The sequence below is a fragment of the Pristis pectinata genome, chromosome 28 (assembly GCF_009764475.1).
Source record: "Pristis pectinata isolate sPriPec2 chromosome 28, sPriPec2.1.pri, whole genome shotgun sequence".
Classification (NCBI taxonomy): Eukaryota; Metazoa; Chordata; class Chondrichthyes; order Rhinopristiformes; family Pristidae; genus Pristis; species Pristis pectinata.
This window is the reverse complement of record NC_067432.1, coordinates 27,066,108-27,085,425: the sequence shown is the minus strand read 5'-3', so window position 1 is coordinate 27,085,425 and position 19,318 is coordinate 27,066,108. Positions and strand designations below refer to the sequence as shown.

The following is a 19,318-nucleotide window of genomic DNA, read 5'->3' as shown; positions in this document are numbered from 1 at the left end:
ACCCCTCAGCCTTGTTTGCTTCAGGAAAAACAAACCTAGCCCAATCTCTCCCTGTAACCAAGTCCACCAGTGCAGGAAACTTGGAGTCTGGTCAAATGCCAGGAAATGGCAGGCAAATAAAACCTTGAATACTTCAATGAAATCTAGGGTGGGGAAGTTCTGAATCAGGATTGAAAGTAATGGGCGTTAATACTCCACATATGTTACAGACTTCAAATAGCTCCTGGCTCAGTACCAAGAGTGACAGGTCCCAAGTTACAGGCACACAATGGATTCTCAGTCACCTGTACTGGTGAATGCAGATGTTGGCCATTTTCTGTGCAAGTTGAAAAAGAACCAAATTTTCACAAACTGTTATGTATTTATTCTGTGCAAAGGTCACACCAGCCTCTTAACCACAAGTCAGCTTTACCACACTGGTATCATCATACCAATGTGGCAGATATTTCATGACTCAATAGCCACTTGTTTTTCCTTTATTGAAATCTAGCATTTGTGTATTCATGTGCAAAAAATGGCTTGTTCGTAATTATAGTTTTCATTGTTTAACAACTTAAAAGGTCAACTTGCAGCAATCGTAAAAGTGCAAGTGTTAAACAGATAGCAAAGCTTTTATGGAAAACAACTCCCATATCTAACCTTTACTCAAGCCAGGAGTGATGACATACAATGTTCTTTCTTAGAACTACGGCCAAGCTGAAAAGGACAAATTAATCACCTTCTTATCCTCTTTCCTCACATCAGACAGTGAGGGACCATCACGGTTCCTGATATACAATTCAAGTAAAATCTTGCAGCCCTCCTCTCACACATGGTTAAGCACAAATCGATAAGCTAAAGTTAACATGCTGCGTGATAAGACTACTTATTCACAACTGACACACACACATATCCAAATCTACAAGTCAACCTCTTCCACCTTTGTTTTAACATCCAAGAGAGAACTGTGGTGCCCAAGTGCAGATTTTATTGTAGGGGCAACAGTTGGCCCTGGGATACTGCCTCTGGTCCTCACTGTACATACTGCCCCATGTGGGAGCTTGCCACATGCCAGTTTGCTGCAGCTTTTCATAACTTACAATTGTACATTATGCACACGTTAAGAGGTGCTTTGGAATGCTTTCCAAACAAAAAGGGAAAAGAAAAAACACACTATATAATTGCAAGTCCCAGCTTTTTCTTTGTGTTCTATACTATATTTGAAATAATACCTTACAGGCTTTTCTTGTAGTTGGAATGGTAGAAGATTGAATAGTTTCTACTTCTGAAAAGGAGTCTAGATTCCAGATGAAGACTATGTTGACAGATAAACAAATACCAGCAGAGTGAAATAATAACTTAAATTTTAAGCCCAGGAGATTTTAAAAGAACAGAAAAATATGAATTGGTGCCTTATCTTTGACAGTGATACATTGACCCAAATGCTCTGCCTGTAAAAATAATTTCAGTTGCCAAGATTGGCCACAGATTCAGAGACACTTGTAAACAGGGATGAATACTAAAGCCCAATTAATTAACTGCCCAAGAATGAAGTAATAATAGGAAACTTTGTTTAAATATATTCAATGTCATTTCAAGACATAGCATTATTGGGGGGGGGGGGGGGCAGGAAAAGAGAAAAAAAAAGAGGGTACACCAAATGAAAATGGAATACAATGGCCAGGTTTGCATGCCATTACTTCCTACAAGGCGAAACCTAACAGCATAAGTGTCAGTGATGCTTCACTCCCCGATGAGCTCAACACCTTTCATGCACACTTTGAAAGGGAGAACAACACTACGCCTGTGTGAATTCTCACAGCATCCGGCAACCCTCTGATCTGAGTCTCAGAGACCAATGTCAGGACATCCCTCAAGAGGGTGAACCCTCGTAAGGCATCAGGCCCGAACAGTGTACCTGGCCAGGTACTGAAAGCCCGTGCTGATCAACTGGCTGGAGTGTTTAAGAACATCTTCAACTTCTCACTACTGTGGTCTGAGCTTCCCACCTGCTTCAAAAGGGCAGCAAATCACACTAGTGCGCAAGAGCAGGGTGAGCTGCCTCAATAACTAATCATCCAGTAACACTCACATCTACTGTGATGAAGTGCTTCGAGAGGTTAGTTATGGCTAAAATTAACTCCTGCCTGAGCAAGGACCTGGACCCGCTGCAATAGGTCTACAGCAGATGCAATCTCACTGGCTCTCCACTCTGATTTGGAGCACCTAGACAACAGCAAAACATACGTCAGGCTGCTGTTTATCGATTACAGCTCAGCGTTTAACACCACCATCCCCTCTGTATTAATCAACAAGCTGCTAAAGCTGGACCTCTGGACCTCTCTGCAACTGGATCCTCGACTTCCTCATCGGTAGACCAGAGTCAGTGCACATCAGTAATAACATCTCCTCCTTGCTGACAATCAAACACAGGCGCATCTCAAGGATGTGTGCTTAAGCCACTGCTCTACTCTCTCTATACTCATGACTGTGGTTAAGCACAGCTCAAACGTCATCTATAAATTCACAGATGACACCAGTGTAGTTGGTAGCATGTCAGATGGTGACAAGGCATACAGGAGTGAGATAGATCGGCTGCTTGATTGGTCTCTCAGCAACAAACTCATCACACTCCACATTAGCAAGACCAAGGAATTGATTGTGGACTTCAGGAAGGGGAAGTCAGGAGAACACGCACTGGTCCTCGTTGAGGGGTCACTGGTGGAAAGGATGAGCAACCTGGGCCTCAACATCTCAGAGGATCTATCCTGGGCCCAACACATTGATGCAATCATGAAGGCATGCTAGCAGCTCTACTTCGTCAGAAGTTTGAGGAGATTTGGTATGTCACAAAAGACTTGTAAATTTCTACTGATGTACGGTGGAGAGCATTCTGACTGGTTGCATCACCACCTGGTACAGATGCTCCAATGCACAGGATCGCAGAAGGCTGCAGAGGGTTGCGGACTCAGCCAGCTCCACCATGGGGACAACACTCACCACCATCAAGGACATCCTCAAGAGGCAGTGCCTTAAGGCGGTAGCATCCATCACTAAGGACCCTCATCATCCGGGACATGCCCTATTCATTACTACCATTAGGGAGGTACAGGAGTCTGAAGACCCACACTCAATGATTCACAAGCAGCTTCTGCCCCTCTGCTGTCAGATTTTTGAACAGTCCAACAACACTACCCTATTATTCCTTTTTTTGTGCATTATTTAATTATTTTGTAATTTATAATAATGTCTTTGCACTGTACAGCTGCCACAAAACAACAAATTTCACATCATACAAGACTGATAATAAACCTTATTCAGAATAAAAGCACAAGTTGCAAATTGTTTTGAAACACCTCTGCTTCCCTATACAAAGCAAATGGGGCTGGAGATCCCATCAAAAGCAAGCTTGTTTTAATGAACTGCAAAACATACCATCAGTGCAACAGTTAATTTTCCCACTTTGGGTAAATTAGAGCAAGTGCAAATCTGTGAAAGATTCTGTAACATTAGAAAACAAAATGTCCAAAAAGAGCCATTTAAAAATATGGTTGAGAGTTTTCAGGAAGGATCATGGCATAGTTATTTAAGTAAAAAATGCAAATCTTATTTTGTATATTGCCAAGGGCTACTTTCAGCTTCTGAAATCAAATTTGCATATAAAAAAGAGCCAAGTCAAGATTTTAAGAACTGAAGTATTATCTTCATTGTTTCAGAAACATGACCAAGCACCCAGGCAATTACAAACTTTTACAGCAGCAACATATTTTATTTTCTAATATTTAAATGTCTAAGAGATACAGAGTTGTGAAGTGGACTTCAAGCTGTTCCAACAATTAAAATGGACAACATCTAGCTCAGGAGGCTAGGTGAGATGACAACCATACAACATTGAATCTGTTAACTGGCCACAGAACAGGGCTATGCTTCATTTCCACACTGACTGTAACTAAACAAACTCAACAGAAAGCCAACATTACCAGCATGATGTACAAATAGTACATAAAGCTCAAGCTACAAGACAGATGTGAGGTGTAGGGAGAGGAAGATTTGAGATGGGGGTGGGGGAGGAGAAAGAAAGAGGGAAGAGGGGAAGGAAAACATGACACAGAATAAGACAAACTGAAGCAAAGAAGAAAAAAAATCTAAGCTATGAACCCTAAAGAAAGGCAAATTAGAATGTGCTCCCAAAGGTACAGACAATGCAAAATCAAAAGCTTTATTGTAAGCTCCATTTAGAGCTAGGCCATCTTTTACTCGAGTTCAGATTTTATAGGAAACTTCAGGTTTGAACGAGGTAGAAAAGGTGCCCATACTCATGTCAGACAAGTGCAGGAGGCAGAAAGTAGACAAAAACTAATCAAAATTTCTGAGAAATGGGATTGTTTGGCATCCGGCTCACTGGAACCCTGTTCCACACTCACTTTAAATTCAACTAGTTCAAAGGAAAATTTATTATACTACTGTGGAACATCTAAAAATAGGTGAATTAACAGCATGTTTGCGTATTAATATCAAATAGTCCAGAAATTCTGTTAGTCCAGCACCAAAGTCCTGAGCATGCCAGATTGTCCGAGTTTTATTTTACTTGTCTTAGTAAGCTTAAATATAATAAATACAACTCCAGCCTTCAACCTGCTGTTCAGCCCCTATGTAAAAGAGGGGAGAGAGTATAGACTTCTACTACTGCTCCCTTGGTTGCTTAAATGAAGGCCCATTTTCAAAAGTTCAATTTGGGTATCACTGACAAAAACACCTGCAGCTTAAAATGGAAGAGAAAGGAGTCACTAATTAAAACATCAAAATCAATGATTGTGTACTTGCATTCAGAATGAGAAATCTTATCATTATCCAATAACTTCAAAGTACAGCAGAGGTCATAGCAACATTGTACATTAGGTACAGACAGCCATTTATATTTGTAATTGATGAGTAAATAGCACTGTTAAGATTCCAAAAGCTCTTTGCACTCAATTGCAGTACAAATGCCAGATACATTTTAATCTTTAGAATGGTAAAAATTGGAAAACCAGGTAGGGAAAGGCATTTGATTGTTTCGTGTTTTGCTTCCTTAGTGAATTGTGATATGTTAAGTATATATACACAAGAAGTCCATTTAGCCATGTTGAATACATACAAGATGTTTCCTATTAAGAGTAGTTGACAAGGGAAAATATACTACAACCAGCTAGTCAGTAATATCTGAAATATTTTTTGGGACTGTACAATCCATATATCATATTAGGAATCAGTTGGGAAGTTTCACACAAGGTAGGAGCTTCTTTAAAGCCCCAATCTCCAATCCCCATAGCTAGTTTAAAAAGGAATAGGAAGTAGGAAAAGAAAGCTGGGAAAGAAGAAAGCCAACTCCATCTGTTCAGTCTGCTATTTACAATAAAGTGGTAGATAAATTCACATGAAAGAGCAAAAAAGAAATCTTTGCAATGAGAAACTTGTTTTTGAGAGAATACTGCAAGGCTGTGGGTTTTGTCATTGCTTATGGCAAGGAGAATGATTTGATGTTAGTCAATTGAACAAAGAAGTTGAGCCAGCTCCTTGCACAGGTTGCCGGAATGAAAAATAACAAATGTTGTGCAAATTTTAAAATTGAAATGCAAATATCAAGCCTTGTGCACTAACTCATTGAACAATATAATCAGCACAGATATGAAACAGACTGAAAAACCAAATCCTAACACATGGATTTAAACTATTTGTCAAAATTAATTCAATCTTTATTATTCACAAACTTTTGTAACCCATTATAAAGTTAAGATCAATGCAAGCTGACCAACACCTGTCACAATAATCTTTTGAAGACAAGTTCCTGCACAGTAGCAGTGACAAAACAGAACAAAAGGTATGCACAGATTGAGATCTTAAACCATCAGAACATGAATCAGCGCAAGTGTTGGTTTCTACTGCGTCAAAGTGTCACTTCCAAGAACTACTTGCACTTCATGTTTGCATGAAATTACCAGAACTGTTTTCAATCAATGCTGCATTGAATAGGAAATTGTATATGTCAATTTTGTTTGGAACTAATGCAAGCAGAAAATGCTTGGCTCTTATGTCAGGTCTTGTCACGTTTATCATTTAAATGAATGACGAGCCAAATGTGCACAGCCAAGTACCAAAAGTCAAATGAATAATCAAATAACCTGTTTGGTTGTTGTTGGTTTGACTGGTGATTGGAATATGAGAACTTGTAAATATTTGAATGATACCATTTGAAGAAGAACATCATTTGAATAAGAAGCCCACAGCTCACAAACATTTCAGCCAAAAGACAGCAACTTAAGACAGGGATTTCACTCACTCAGTAAAGTGTTGATATGCTAGTCTTGATTGAATGTTCAAGTCTATCAGTCTTGAACCCACAGCCTCTTGTTTCAGATTACCAACAGACTCATGATGATCCAGCAATGAAAAGCAAAAGCATCATGCTTTCTACTGCTCTCCTCCCCAAAGACATCAAGTGGTGAGATAAACCATTTCAAGGAGCTCAATAAAAGTTATAGCTTTTCCAGGTGGCATGCAAGCATTTTGGCACTGTACTGATATCACCTTGTTTCTCTTCCACAATCATAGTCCACATCCTAAAGGAAGAAGCAATCCACAGAAATGATTTTATAACAAGGAAAAGATGCCATCCTCCAACAAAGCACAGTCTGCAAGGAAGAAGCTTGGGAGACTAGGCTGACAGTTCTTCTGCCGATAAAATGCTTAGACCAGTCTTGGTACAATTGAATAAGCCGTTTTAATCAGAGGGACTCCACGGGACAAGCAATGGCACTGTTAGGCCATATAAATCATCTCAGCAAGAGAGCATAATAGATATCAAGGCACCAATGACTGCTAGACTGACTACTAGCCAATCTGCACTATCCTTTCCCCCCCTAATCTGGCCCCCAAAACACAAGCAGCAGCAGAAGTACTGCCACAAGCAGATCAATACTGAAGGATCCCATTTGAAAGATTACTCCTCTCAGCCATCCCCTCACATACAACTTGTCAACTCACAGGCTACAGGAACCACCGTCGATTCAGAGCTTCTGGCCCTGAAATTCATCATTGTTGGCACCTGAGAAAAGCATCTTGGCTTCTCTGCCAAGAATGAGGAATAGTTTCATGGAAATGACCAGGAGATTGACAAGTGAATTAACCACAAGGGGCAAGGTGTTCCTCGATTCAATATAATCACCATTCCCCCCCCCCCCCCCCACAAGGGAAGTGAAGAGTTCCACAGACATCAGAAGGTGGACATCCAGTAGAAAACCCATGACCCAAGGAATAGATGGAGTGCAGGAGACTCAACCAACTGCACGGCAACCAGAATGTGCAGGTTCTACAGCACTGTCAAGCACCTGGTGCCCCACCTGACAGAGCCAAGAAAGGAAGCAAACTCATCAAGGGGAGAGGCAGTCAAGAGCCACTGGAAGGAACACTTCAACCATGCCCTCAACTCCATCACACTGTAACCTCTTGCATCCAGCCTTGCTGCCACTCCTGTACAAGATGAATAGGCCATACACCAAGTTTCAAAAAAGGTCTCAGGAACAGAAATAATCTCCAATTAAGTTCTAACACTCAATGAAGAGCTTCAGTCAGACATGCACCATCTCACTTTCCACATCAGAGAAGAGGAGAGCATAGTAACAGACCTCAGATGCTGTGTTACATCAACTGTGGTGAGGACAGAGTCATCTCTCTACAACAGGGAACAATCAACACTACTGTCCTCCTTAACACCTCTACCCAAAGAGCTGCCCCCCCAAATTGAATTGTGAATTCCATCGATCAAGATACCCGGTTTTCAACACTCAACAACTCAAAAAATTAAAGGGATTAGCACCAACCACTAAACATGGCCTTTTTTGAACTCACTAGAGTCTTTATCTCCATCAGTGGGGAAAGACATGGAACATGCTCCTTAAATTGAAATAGGGTTGCAGACAGGGCTTGAAACTGCAACGATGGGAGGGCTCCAAGAACAGGACATTTAATAAATCAAATGAAATGAGAGCATGGTGGCACAGGATGAGGGGAAGATTGATAAGCCAGTGAGACAGGTTGGGGCAGAGTAGGCAAACAAAAGTATGCAGCACAGAGCATATCCAGAGTTAGCAAAAACTGTAAAAGCAAACTTAGCAGTCTGTATTTGAATGCATGAAGAATTAGCAATACCATGGATTATTTGACAACACGGAGAGCAACATATAGTACATGCATGATCTAAAGCCATTTCGGAGATGTGGTTGTAGAGTGACCAATACTGGATGCTCAATATTTGCCTACTGCTGCAATAGGTCTACTGCAGACACCATCTCTCTGGTCCTACACTCATCCCTAGAGCATCTGGACAGTAAAGACACTTCCGTTAGCCTGTTGTTTATTGACTACAGCTCCACCTTCAATACTATAATTCCAAGCAAACTTGTCACCAAACATGGAGACCTGGGACTCAACACCTCCCTTTACAACTGGTTCCTTGACTTCCTCACCAACAGATCACAATCAGTGATGAGAGGCAGCAACACCTCCACCATGATTATTCTCAACACTGGTGCCCCACACAGCTGCATCCTCAGCCTCCTACTCTACTCCCTATACACACGACTCACATAGCCAGATTCTGCTCTAACGCCACCTACAAGCTTGCAGATGCTACCACCATAGTGGGCCAGATCTCAAATAACAATGAGTCCGAGTACAGGAAGGAGATTATCAGCTAGTAACATGGTGTCATGACAACAACTTTTCCCTCAGTGTCAGCAAAACAAAAGAGCTGGTCATTGACTTCGGGGGGGGGGGGGGGGGGGGGAGGGGGGGGGGTGCACATCCTTGTCTTCATCAACAGTACTGAGGTCAAGAGCTTCAAGTTCCCATGAGTGAACATTTGGTCCAACCACGGAGACGCCATGGCCAAAAAAGCTCACCAGTGCCTCTACTTTCTCTGGAGGCTAAAAATACTTGGCATGTCCCCATCGACCTCCACCAATTTTGTTTTTTTATTTTAAAAAAAAAATCGATGCACCATACAAAGCATGTTATCTGGATGCCATAAATTGCAGAGTTGTGGACGGAGCTCAGCACATCACAGAAACAAGCCTCCCATCCATGGACTGTCTACACTTCTCACTGCCTTAACAAATCAAAGACCCCACTCACCCCAGACATTCTCTCTTCTACCCCTCTCATCAGGCAGAAGATACAAAAGCCTTAAAGTATGTCAGGTTCAAGGACAGATTCTATCTCACTGTTATAAGACTATTGAACAGTTCCCTAGTACAATAAGATGGACTCTTGACCTCTCAGTCCACCTTGTTATGACCTTACACCTTATTGTCTACCTGCACTGCACCTCCTCTGTAGCTGTGACACTTTATTCTGCATTGTTATCATTTTACCTTGTACTACCTCAATGGACTGCGTAATGAATTGATCTGCATGAACGGTATGCAAGACAAGTTTTTCCACTGTACTTTACTACATGTGACAACAATAAACCAATTCCAGGTTACACGAGGTTCCAAAAGAACAGGCCAAGAAGTAAAGGAGGGAGAGTTGTGTTGTTAATAACGGAAGATATCAGAGCAGGATAGAGGAGAAAGTGCACAGTGATGTAGAATCAGTTTGGGTTGAAATCAAAAACAGTAGCAGAAAGACACAAGTGGGAGCAGTCTATAGGCTCCCAAAATATAACTTCTCAATGTTTGGGGGGGGGGGGTTGCAGACGGAGGAACCATAAGTGGGGAAATATCTAGGACATGTTTGAAGGGAACCACAAGTGTTTGAAGAGATTTTTAACCTACACATTGATTGGTTATATCAAACTGGCAAGGGTATTGCAGGAGAATAATTTGTGGACTGCACCAGGGATTGATTCTTAGAACAGTACGTTATAGAACCTACCCAGGAGCAGGCCATTTTAGATTTTGTCATTACTCATGAAGAATTAATAAGAGATCTTGTGAATGAAGATTCCCCTGGAAGGTAATGACCATAATATGATAAAACTCCAGGTGCAGTTTGAGGGCAAACACCACAGGACCAAAACCACCATCTTCAACTTAAATAAGGGCAATTATAATGGTATGGAGGTACAGTTGGCCAAGGTGGACTGAGAAAATAAGTGAAGAGATGGTTAGTAGATAAACTGTGGCAGATATTCAAACAGCTGGTCCGTAACACTCAGCAGGAATTTATTCCAATTAGAAAGGGGTATTCCATGAAAGAGGTGCAATCTGTGGTTAGCGAAGTCAAAGAAAAAGTTAAAGTTAAAAGAAAGGCATACAAAGGGGCAAGCGCTGGTGCCAAGACAGAGGACAGGGCAGTTTGTAGGATCCAGCAGCAAAAGTCTAAAAAGCCCCCGAGACAATTCATTTTAACAGAAAAAATGTGTAATATCATAACATACAGTAAAAAGTTCTACAGATATGAAAATTGGAAAGAGGCAGCTATGATGGGCATGGAATTCCTAGAAAGTGACGCTGGTGAATAAGTAACAGCAAACAAAGAAATGGCAGGTATGTTAAATGGATTTTTTTTTGCATCAGTCTTCACCATGGAGAACACTGCAAATGTGCCTATAACAGATGGGCCAATTTTAAATAACAGGGAGGAATTTGTAAACAAAGATTCCAATCAAGGGATGAAGTATGAGAGAAACTCTGAGCTACAAGTGGACAGATCACTGGGACTCAATGGCCCCAACCAAAGGGCTGTAAAAGAAGTGACTGCAGAGAGTGGACCCACTGGTTGAAATTTTTCAAAACTCAAATTCCAGGACCATACCAGAAGGGAAAACAGCCAACGTGACTCCCTGTTCAAAAAGGGTGGGGATCTGAAGGCCAGTTAAATGTCTATTGTTGGCAAGATAATCGTCAATAATCAAAGAGGAAATAACTATTCATTTAGAAAGCCAAATATAATCAGTTTTATGAAAGATAAATCACATTTGACAAATTTTCTCACATCCTGAGGATGTGACAGGGAGAGTCGTTAGAGGGGAATCTGCAGACGTAGTGCATTTAGATTTCCAAAAGGCATTTGACAAGGTGCCACACAAGAGGCCAGAAGCAAGGTATTGGATGAAGTGTGTTATCAGGGACTGAAAACTGGTTATTGCGCAGAAAACAGTTGGAATAAATGGGTCCTTTTCAGGCTGGAGAAATGCAACTAATGGAGTACCCTAGGGATTGGTTCATGGCCCTCATTTTACTAATTACATTAATGATCAGGAGGCAGGAACAAAATTCAAGGTTTCCAAGTTTGCCGATGATACAGAAATAGGTGGAAAGGCACGTTGTGATGAGGATATCGTGATTCTGCAACAGGATAGCGATACAGCAGGCAAGTGGGCAAAAGACTGACAAATGGAATTTAACGTGGGGTAGGGTGAGCTCACACACTTCAGTAAGAGGAATCAAAAGACTGATTATCTCATTGGAGAGAGACTACAAATGAATTAAATTCAGAGAGACCTGGGTGTTCTAGTACATGAATCACAAAGTTTGCAAAACAGGTTTGACGAGTAGTTAAGAAGGTTACAAAGTTAAATACCAGAGTAAAGAGAACAAAGAAGTAGTCTAGAAATAGAACCAAGCAGGTTGAGACAAAGGGTGGAAAGCAGAATGTTTATAAACACCTTAGGACTGGAAATTTTGAATATTTATTTGGAAATTATTTGCCAACAAATTTAAAAGCAGCTGTTTAGCTGCATTAAACAGTCAGTGCTTGGCAAGCCGTGAAGAATTTTAAAAGCAGCATGGTGGTGCAGCTGGTAAAGCTGCTGTCTCAGAGCAGTAGACACCCAGGTTCAATCTTGGACTGGGGTGCTGCCTGTCTGGTGTTTGTGCATTTTCCCTGTTACCATGTGGGTTTCCTCCATGTGCCTCGCTTTCCTCCCACAGAGACATGCAAGGAGAAACTGGGAGTTGAAAAGAATGTGGGGAGAATAAAAGAAATGGAATTAATGCAAGATGGTCGGTGTGGTCTCGATCAGCCAAAGAGCCTGCTTCCACACGATATCTCTCTGACTAATGTAAATCGCACATTGGCTCTTATCGCTAGGGGTTTGGAGCTTAAGAATCAGGAGGTTTTGTTACAGTTGAACAGTGTTGGTGAGGCCTCACCCAGAATACTGTGCACAGTTTTGGTCCCCTTACCAAAATGGATGTAGTAGCATTGAAGCAATCCAATGGAGATTCACTGGGCTAATTCCTGGGATGAGAGGGTTGTCACATCAAGAGAGGCTCAACAGGTTGGGTCCACATCCCTTGGAGTTAAGAAGAATGAGGGGTGACTTTATTCTTAAGGGGGCCTTAACTGGGTGGACAAGATGCTTTCACTAGCGGAAGAGCAACACAGGTACTGAGCTACGAAATAAGGGAGCACTCATTGGAAACTGGGGTGGAGCTACACAAGTATCAGGAAGATCAAGGAATTTAGGGTTAATGGAACCAGCAGTCGAGGCTAGCATAGATCAGCCACAATCACGTTCAATGGCAAGACAGGCTTGAATGGCCGACACCTGCTCCTACTTTGTGTTCAGCTGCCACAGAAATCTTTCACCATTTTGTGACAGTAGTTATACCACAATCCCACCAAAAGTGTGTACAACAGAGGAAATCTGTGAAGACCGGTGTCAAACAAGGCTACATTATTACCAACTCTTCTCAATCCTCCTCGCCACAATGTTGCACCTTAGCTCCAACAGACTATCTGCAGGACAGGAGCAAAACTTCAGAACGATTGGGAAACTGTTCAACTTGTGGCAACCCCACCCCAGCACCATGTAATTGAGCTACAGTACACAGTCAGTGCTTGAATTTACACATGCACAGAGGCAGAGTTCCAAGCCACGACAGCATTCACTAAAACACGAGATGGGTCTTACATTCAACATCCATACAAAGACCCTCCAATCTTCCCTCATTGCATAACATTGTCTTCTTATAATAAAAGAGCTGGGATGGTATCTTGGAAGGCACCCCTCAGTGAAGACAGACATTGATTAGGTTCAACCAAACCTTCAATGCATCAGAACTGCTTTTGTTTGACTGAAGAAACATAGCACAAAATTTAGGGTACACTGTGCAGCAGTAATTTCTGCCCTCCCCAGTCAGCTAATACCCACATCACAAACTACCAATCCATCACTTGATCTCACCCTATCAGTGGGAGTCTGCTGTTCCCACACTGGCCTCGTCTGTCACCTCAGAACACACATAACCAGGTTGAACAAAGATCATCTTCCATTTTAAGGGGCTACCTATGAAGACAATTCTCCCAATACCTGAAGCACCTACCTTGTCCGATTGAATTTTATTCTAACTGTGTGGCACTCTGGCCACAACTTAAATAATGTAGAGAAAAAGAGTTCTGGAAAATGTTTCAAAGCACAATCACAAATGACCATAGAACTCCAATAATCAGCTCTCTTACGATTCTGAAATCCTGAGGTTTGGCATCTGACTCACCAGGTGATCGTTCAAGATTTCTGGTCTAGTAATTCTATTCTACTTCAGCATATAATTATAAAATGCAATTTCTACAGGTAGTTACAAATCCCATGATCCAAAATATTTGTCCTGTACAGGTTGAAGTGCCAACCAGGCACTCCTATTATTTCTGAAAGGATAGGAATAACATCCTGTTTTCCTGACTATTTTGGACCAATTAAAGAAATTTAACTTACCTGAATACTTATACATTTCAGTGTAAAATCCATCATTGCATAATCTTAACTGAATCACTAATTTGGCGAGACATGCTATGACTCAGACAAAATTAATGAAAATCAACTACTATTACCATATAAAAATCAAACACCTTTCTTCCCAGACATCAAAATTTCCTTTGCTGCTTGCAAAGTGTGAAGTGCAACCATTCAACTTCCAAAGAGTTTATATTTACCTTGTACACCCTCCTTGCATAACAAATAGTTCAATCGGAGGCCAGACAATTTACCACCAGAGCCATGTCTTTGTTTATGTGTGAGTTCAGAGACTTCAAATAACTGGAATAGAACAGCTACTAGTTACATGAAGGAAGATCTGCTAACTGTCACTCAATTAAAAAAGCAATCATCTTGAAGCCAAGTTCGCATTTCAGCCTAATTCTGTCACAGTAAAGAAATGGAGGCAAAAAGGAAATGCAAACTATGGAAGCACATTGAATTTAATTGTCCAAAATAATAAAGAAACAAATAGTCTGTTCTAAAAAATGGTTTTCCCATTTTTACTGAAGCAGTTCCATCAGATCACTTAGATGCAAGGGACAAATATACCAAGCAGCAGTGTTTTCTAATTAGAAACAAACATAGAATAGAACATTCTCTATTTGTCAACAGATTACATTTGAAATGGAAAACATAGAAAAGATCAATATTATAAAAGCACCAAGTCTTGATAATTGCTTCTTACTACTGTATTGTGCTTTAAAACTCAAATTTACTGGCAGCTAAATCCTGATATGTTGAGCTCCACCTCTTTAACTTGACAATAAATGCTGTTCATCTCCAACAAGAATGACAGCACATGAATAAGGACTTCGGAAAAATGACTCTTGGTCACAGTTCCACACTGATTAGCTTGGCTGTAGTCTACTCGAGGTCAAGTGGATACAATGGGCATTTCCCACCTTTGAGGGAAATAATAATCTGCTAGGCAGGCTTATCTGCGTTTGTCTTAAAGTCTATTTGCAGCCGTTGGTAAGTATGCTGGAAACAAGCCACCTTGCAGCTCTCCTGTTCAGGATATGGCTTGTGCCAAATTTGAAATCAAAATTAAAGCAAAAGAATAACAGAAAACAGTAAAAAAAGAAAAAAAAAAATCAGGTTTCATCCAAAGATCTGGTAGCAAATTTAAGCCTTCAGATGCATCTCCAAGTCAAAAACATGCATTCCCCACGATTAGTCCCTGATGTGCTGAGATGAACTCCATTCATACTGCACAAACTCATTCTACCTTTACTTGGCAGCTTTACCAAATAGTAAATCAATGGAGTACTGCACGTTACTCCAAAATTATATCTACAACTTACTCCAAAATTATATCTATGAAAGAACCATGCCCACATCACCATTAAGAAATAAATCAAATGGATAAAGGATAACACTGGCGACAGCTAGTTTCAAAATGAGTACGACATTGGTGGCACTGACAGACAACAAATGTCAGCACTCCAAGCAAAGTCACTTCCTGGACGAGTTCAGTGTGTTCAATTACTCCAGCACGTGCTTACTTAATAGGATTTCTGTTGACAGTATACTGAATATTAGAGCTTATCCTGTAAAGTAAATGAAGCACCAAATGATCTCAGACGCATGGCAGCAGATCTGGGGGATTGGAGGAGGGGGTGAATGTGGAGGGGGAGGGAGGCAAAAGCTGTCTGGAGCAAAAGGTGAAGCAGCAGCAAATTGAAAGACGTTTTTCAGGAGGGTAGGTAAAAATAAACAAAAAGTGCCAGGCATCAGCCTGGGCTGCAATATTCCCCACTGCAGGTGAACAGACAGCTCCAGACCCCATTTCTCCAGGGTCAAAGCAGGGAACAAAATTTAAATTTGATTTGATTATTATTTTTAATTTGAGCAAAATAAAATACTTTGGATGTACAGCAATGTTAAATAACTTGCGTGAAGGACCATTTCTACGGATTACTAGACATTTAACTATCTTGCAATAAATAGACAAAGCACACTGTTGATTACAAACTCAATGGGTGGAGGCCTATTTATGATGTAATTGCTAATTACATTGAGAATTCAACTACAGTTTGTGAAATAAATTCATGAAAATTCACCAGAGCAAAGTGCCCTTTGAAATTTCACAGCAGGAGTGAGCTTGGCTGCGAGTTCGGTACTCACTCCTGCCCACCCTCTCTCAAGTGAGGGGAACAGCCACTGGCGCAAGGCAAGAAAGGAAATTATTTTCCTCTTGCCCAAAAACAAGACTTTTCAAAAACAAAAGCCTGAAAACTGCAGACAGCAATTATCAAGATACAATACAAACTGGGGTTAACCATTGTTTCCATAAACGCATCTGAATTCAACGCAGGCGAAAGAGTCTTCAGATGCTGGAACCTAGAACAAAAAAATCAGAACGCTAGAAGAACTCAATGGGCCAAGGAGTATCTGTGGAAGCAAAAGGTGCAAGTTGACATTGCAGATCAAACCTGTAGCAGGACTGATGGCGTAGAAGAAAGATGGCCAGTATATAGCATACCGGGGGGGTGGAGGGAGAGAGAATAGAAGCTGGTCGGTGAAAGGTTGAAGCAGAAAGGGAGAGGAGAGGATGGAAAAGGAGAGGAAAACTAGGGGAACAACTGAGGGAGTGTGGGAAGAGAACACCAGGAGTATAGGTTGCCAAAAACTGATATTTCAGATGTTCATACCATTGGGTTGTAAGCTACCCAAGTGATATACAAGATGTTGTTCTTCCAATTAGTGCTTGGCCTCTCTGTGGCAATGGAGAATGCTGAGGACAGAGAGGGCACTGTGGGAGTGGGCAAGAGTTTAGAAAGAATGATATGCAACCAGAAACTTGAGATGGCTGTTGTGGACAGAGCATAGGTGGACCACAAACCAGTCACCCATGCTTGGTTTCAGCAATGTAGAGATATGCGCAAGTGCAGAATTGAAGTCAAATATCAAGTTATTTGCTTTTAAAAGAGAAGCAGTGTTTAGGGAAGGCTTCTGATATCTTTGGACCAAAAACAGAGCCCTCAGGAAGCTTCATTTCCCTACAATGAGCGGAAAGCTAAGAAATGAGTGGGAAATAACAGGAAACAACACAAAACCCACTGGGTCCAAGCACAATCTCAGAGCAAGAATTCTGTATACCATCATTCTTATCTGTGCTGCAAGACTAATTTACAGGCCATCTGTAAATATTAGGTGGAGTTCAGAAAAACCTCAAATCCATTTATCTCTTGCACACAGAAGAAAACATAACTAAACACACACACACATACTGCGATAGGATTTTAAAACTGCACCACCCAGAATAGTTCATGCAAAATTAAAAATTGATAGTTGTGAAACTTTGCTTCTTGGCACAAAGCAAAATATCACGATTGAAAACTTCCTACGTTTGCCTGGCAAAACCTTTGGACACAGCCCAAAAAGAAAGGCACATCTTCATTGTGGGTTTAAAGCATTTTGCTGCTCCTGTACATTTATTATGATGGATCCATTTCAAATGGAAACTCTTCTACTTGCCTAACGGATTTAAAAACAGGGACTGTAACACAAAACAAAAATACTGCCATGCATGACAAGTGCAATGGAATAGTCGCCATTAACATGTGCTCCTGCATCCTCAACAACATCATTGTGTGACAGCCAAGAATACCTAAAATTACTTTAAAATACATTGATACCTTCTCTAAAGTATAAGAGGACAACACATTATAGATGAGCAAAACCAAAAACAACCAGGCCAATGACATTAACCTCAAAAAACTCATCGCAGTTAAATTTAAAGAGGAAAATACAAACGTGTCTTGTCCACGATGTAGATACACACGTACACAAGAAAGATTCACTCCGTTTCCTGGAACAGTCACTGCTTCGAACTGAATCTCATCGCAGGGCGGGGACATCCACCACCGGCTGAGATGACCTAACCCTACGATGACCAGGGGAAAACACTACCGTGCATGAACGAACTCCCGTGGAACACAAGCCACCAGATTTGAGTTTAGGACAGAGGATTGGGTCACAGAAATTTAGTGCCACTTCTCACGTTCCTTTGTAAGCAGTGTAGAAAGGGATCAATTCCCCCCCAGTTAAGTAACGTTACAATCAGACATGTGCTTACAAAATTATAATCGCGATGAAAACCTCAGCAGTCATCCACATATAATAATTTTTGAATCGTACACAAATGCCTTCCAACAGACCCCAACGATATTTCCCCCCCAGAACATGCACCTGTCTGGACCCTAAACAAACTGCGGTGGATCTTTGTTTACCAGCACAAGCCTTCACCTTAACGCACTAATTAAAAATTAAAGCCACACAATAATTGACGGTGCTCCACCGGAATTCAACATTAAATCCAACCCGCGTCGCTGGGTCCGTGAAGGTGCTGGGGCTGGAGGTGCCCCCGACCGGCCGGGCCCGGGGACCGGGGGCCGGGGCGACTCCAACCCCTTCCCCCGGTGGGAGGGAGAGAGGCGCCGGTGCTGCACCAACCCCGCTCCGGGGGCGCTGGAGGCGGCCGCACGGCCTCCAACGTGGACAAGAGGGCCGAGCCCCGGCTCCCCGGGGCCGGACACAGCTCGGGGGCTCCCAGGCCCAGGCCTCGACCTTTGGTAACCGTCCCCGGGCGAGGAAGAGCGTCGCCGGCCGCTTACCCAGCAAACTCGACGCCAAGCACAACAGCAGTAGCAGCAGCGGCGGCAGCGCGGCTCCAAGCCGCCGCATGGCTGGAGCCCGCATCCCCGGAGCCTGGCGTGGCCCGCAGCCGCCCGGCGAGAGTCGATCGGCGACGACGTGCAGCAGCCCCGCGCCCTCGGTGCCGAGCGAGCGAGCGAGCGGCAGCCGCTAGTCCCTGCCTCCCCGAGAGCACCGCTCCCCATCGCCTCCGCCCCCGCTGCCAGATAGAGAGCCGGCCCGCCCTTAAAGGAGCCGCGCCCTGCTCGCCGACTCACCCCGGCCGAGAACATCCCCCCCGCCCCTGCACACACTCCAGATTCAGCAACACCGAACCGGGGACAATTGTATAATCCTTATCGTTCAATGAGAACCGAAGGTGCGAGCAGAAGTAGGCCATTCAGCCCCTCCAGACTGTTCCGCCATTCATAACCGATCTTCTGTCGCTTACATTTTCCAGCACTATCCCTTTATTCCTCTAATATCAAGGAACCGATTCATCTCTGTTTTAATGTGGAGGCGTTGGAAAGGGTGCAGAGGAGATTTACCAGGACGCTGCCTGGTTTGGAGAGGATGCATGATTAGGAGAGACTAAGGGAGCTAGGGCTTTATTCATTGGAGAGGAGGAGGATGAGAGGAGACGTGATAGAGGTGTACAAAATATTAAGAGGAATAGATAGAGTGGACAGCCAGTGCCTCTTTCCCAGGGCACCAATGCTCAATACAAGGGGGCATGGCTTTACAGTAATGGGGGGTGGAGAAGTTCAAGGGAGATGTCAGAGGGAGGTTTTTCACCCAGAGAGTGGTTGGGGCACGGAATGCACTGCCTGGGGTGGTGGTGGAGGCAGGTACATTGGTCAAATTCAAGAGGTTGCTAGATAAGCATATGGAGGAATTTAAAATAGAGGGATATGTGGGAGGAAGGGGTTAGATAGTCTTCGGCGAGGTTTAAAGGTC

General features: G+C 42.5%; 1 protein-coding gene across 1 annotated transcript in view; it reads right to left on the bottom strand.

The window, feature by feature from the left end:
• The window catches only part of adam10a (ADAM metallopeptidase domain 10a), a 106,093-nt gene extending 87,507 nt beyond the window's left edge, over positions 1-18,586 (bottom strand). The window contains exon 1 of the mRNA XM_052040526.1: positions 18,343-18,586. Coding sequence (XP_051896486.1) covers positions 18,343-18,427 — 85 coding nt within the window. The 5' untranslated portion in view covers positions 18,428-18,586. The remainder of the gene's footprint in view (positions 1-18,342) is intronic.
• Between the last annotated feature and the right edge of the window lie 732 nt (positions 18,587-19,318).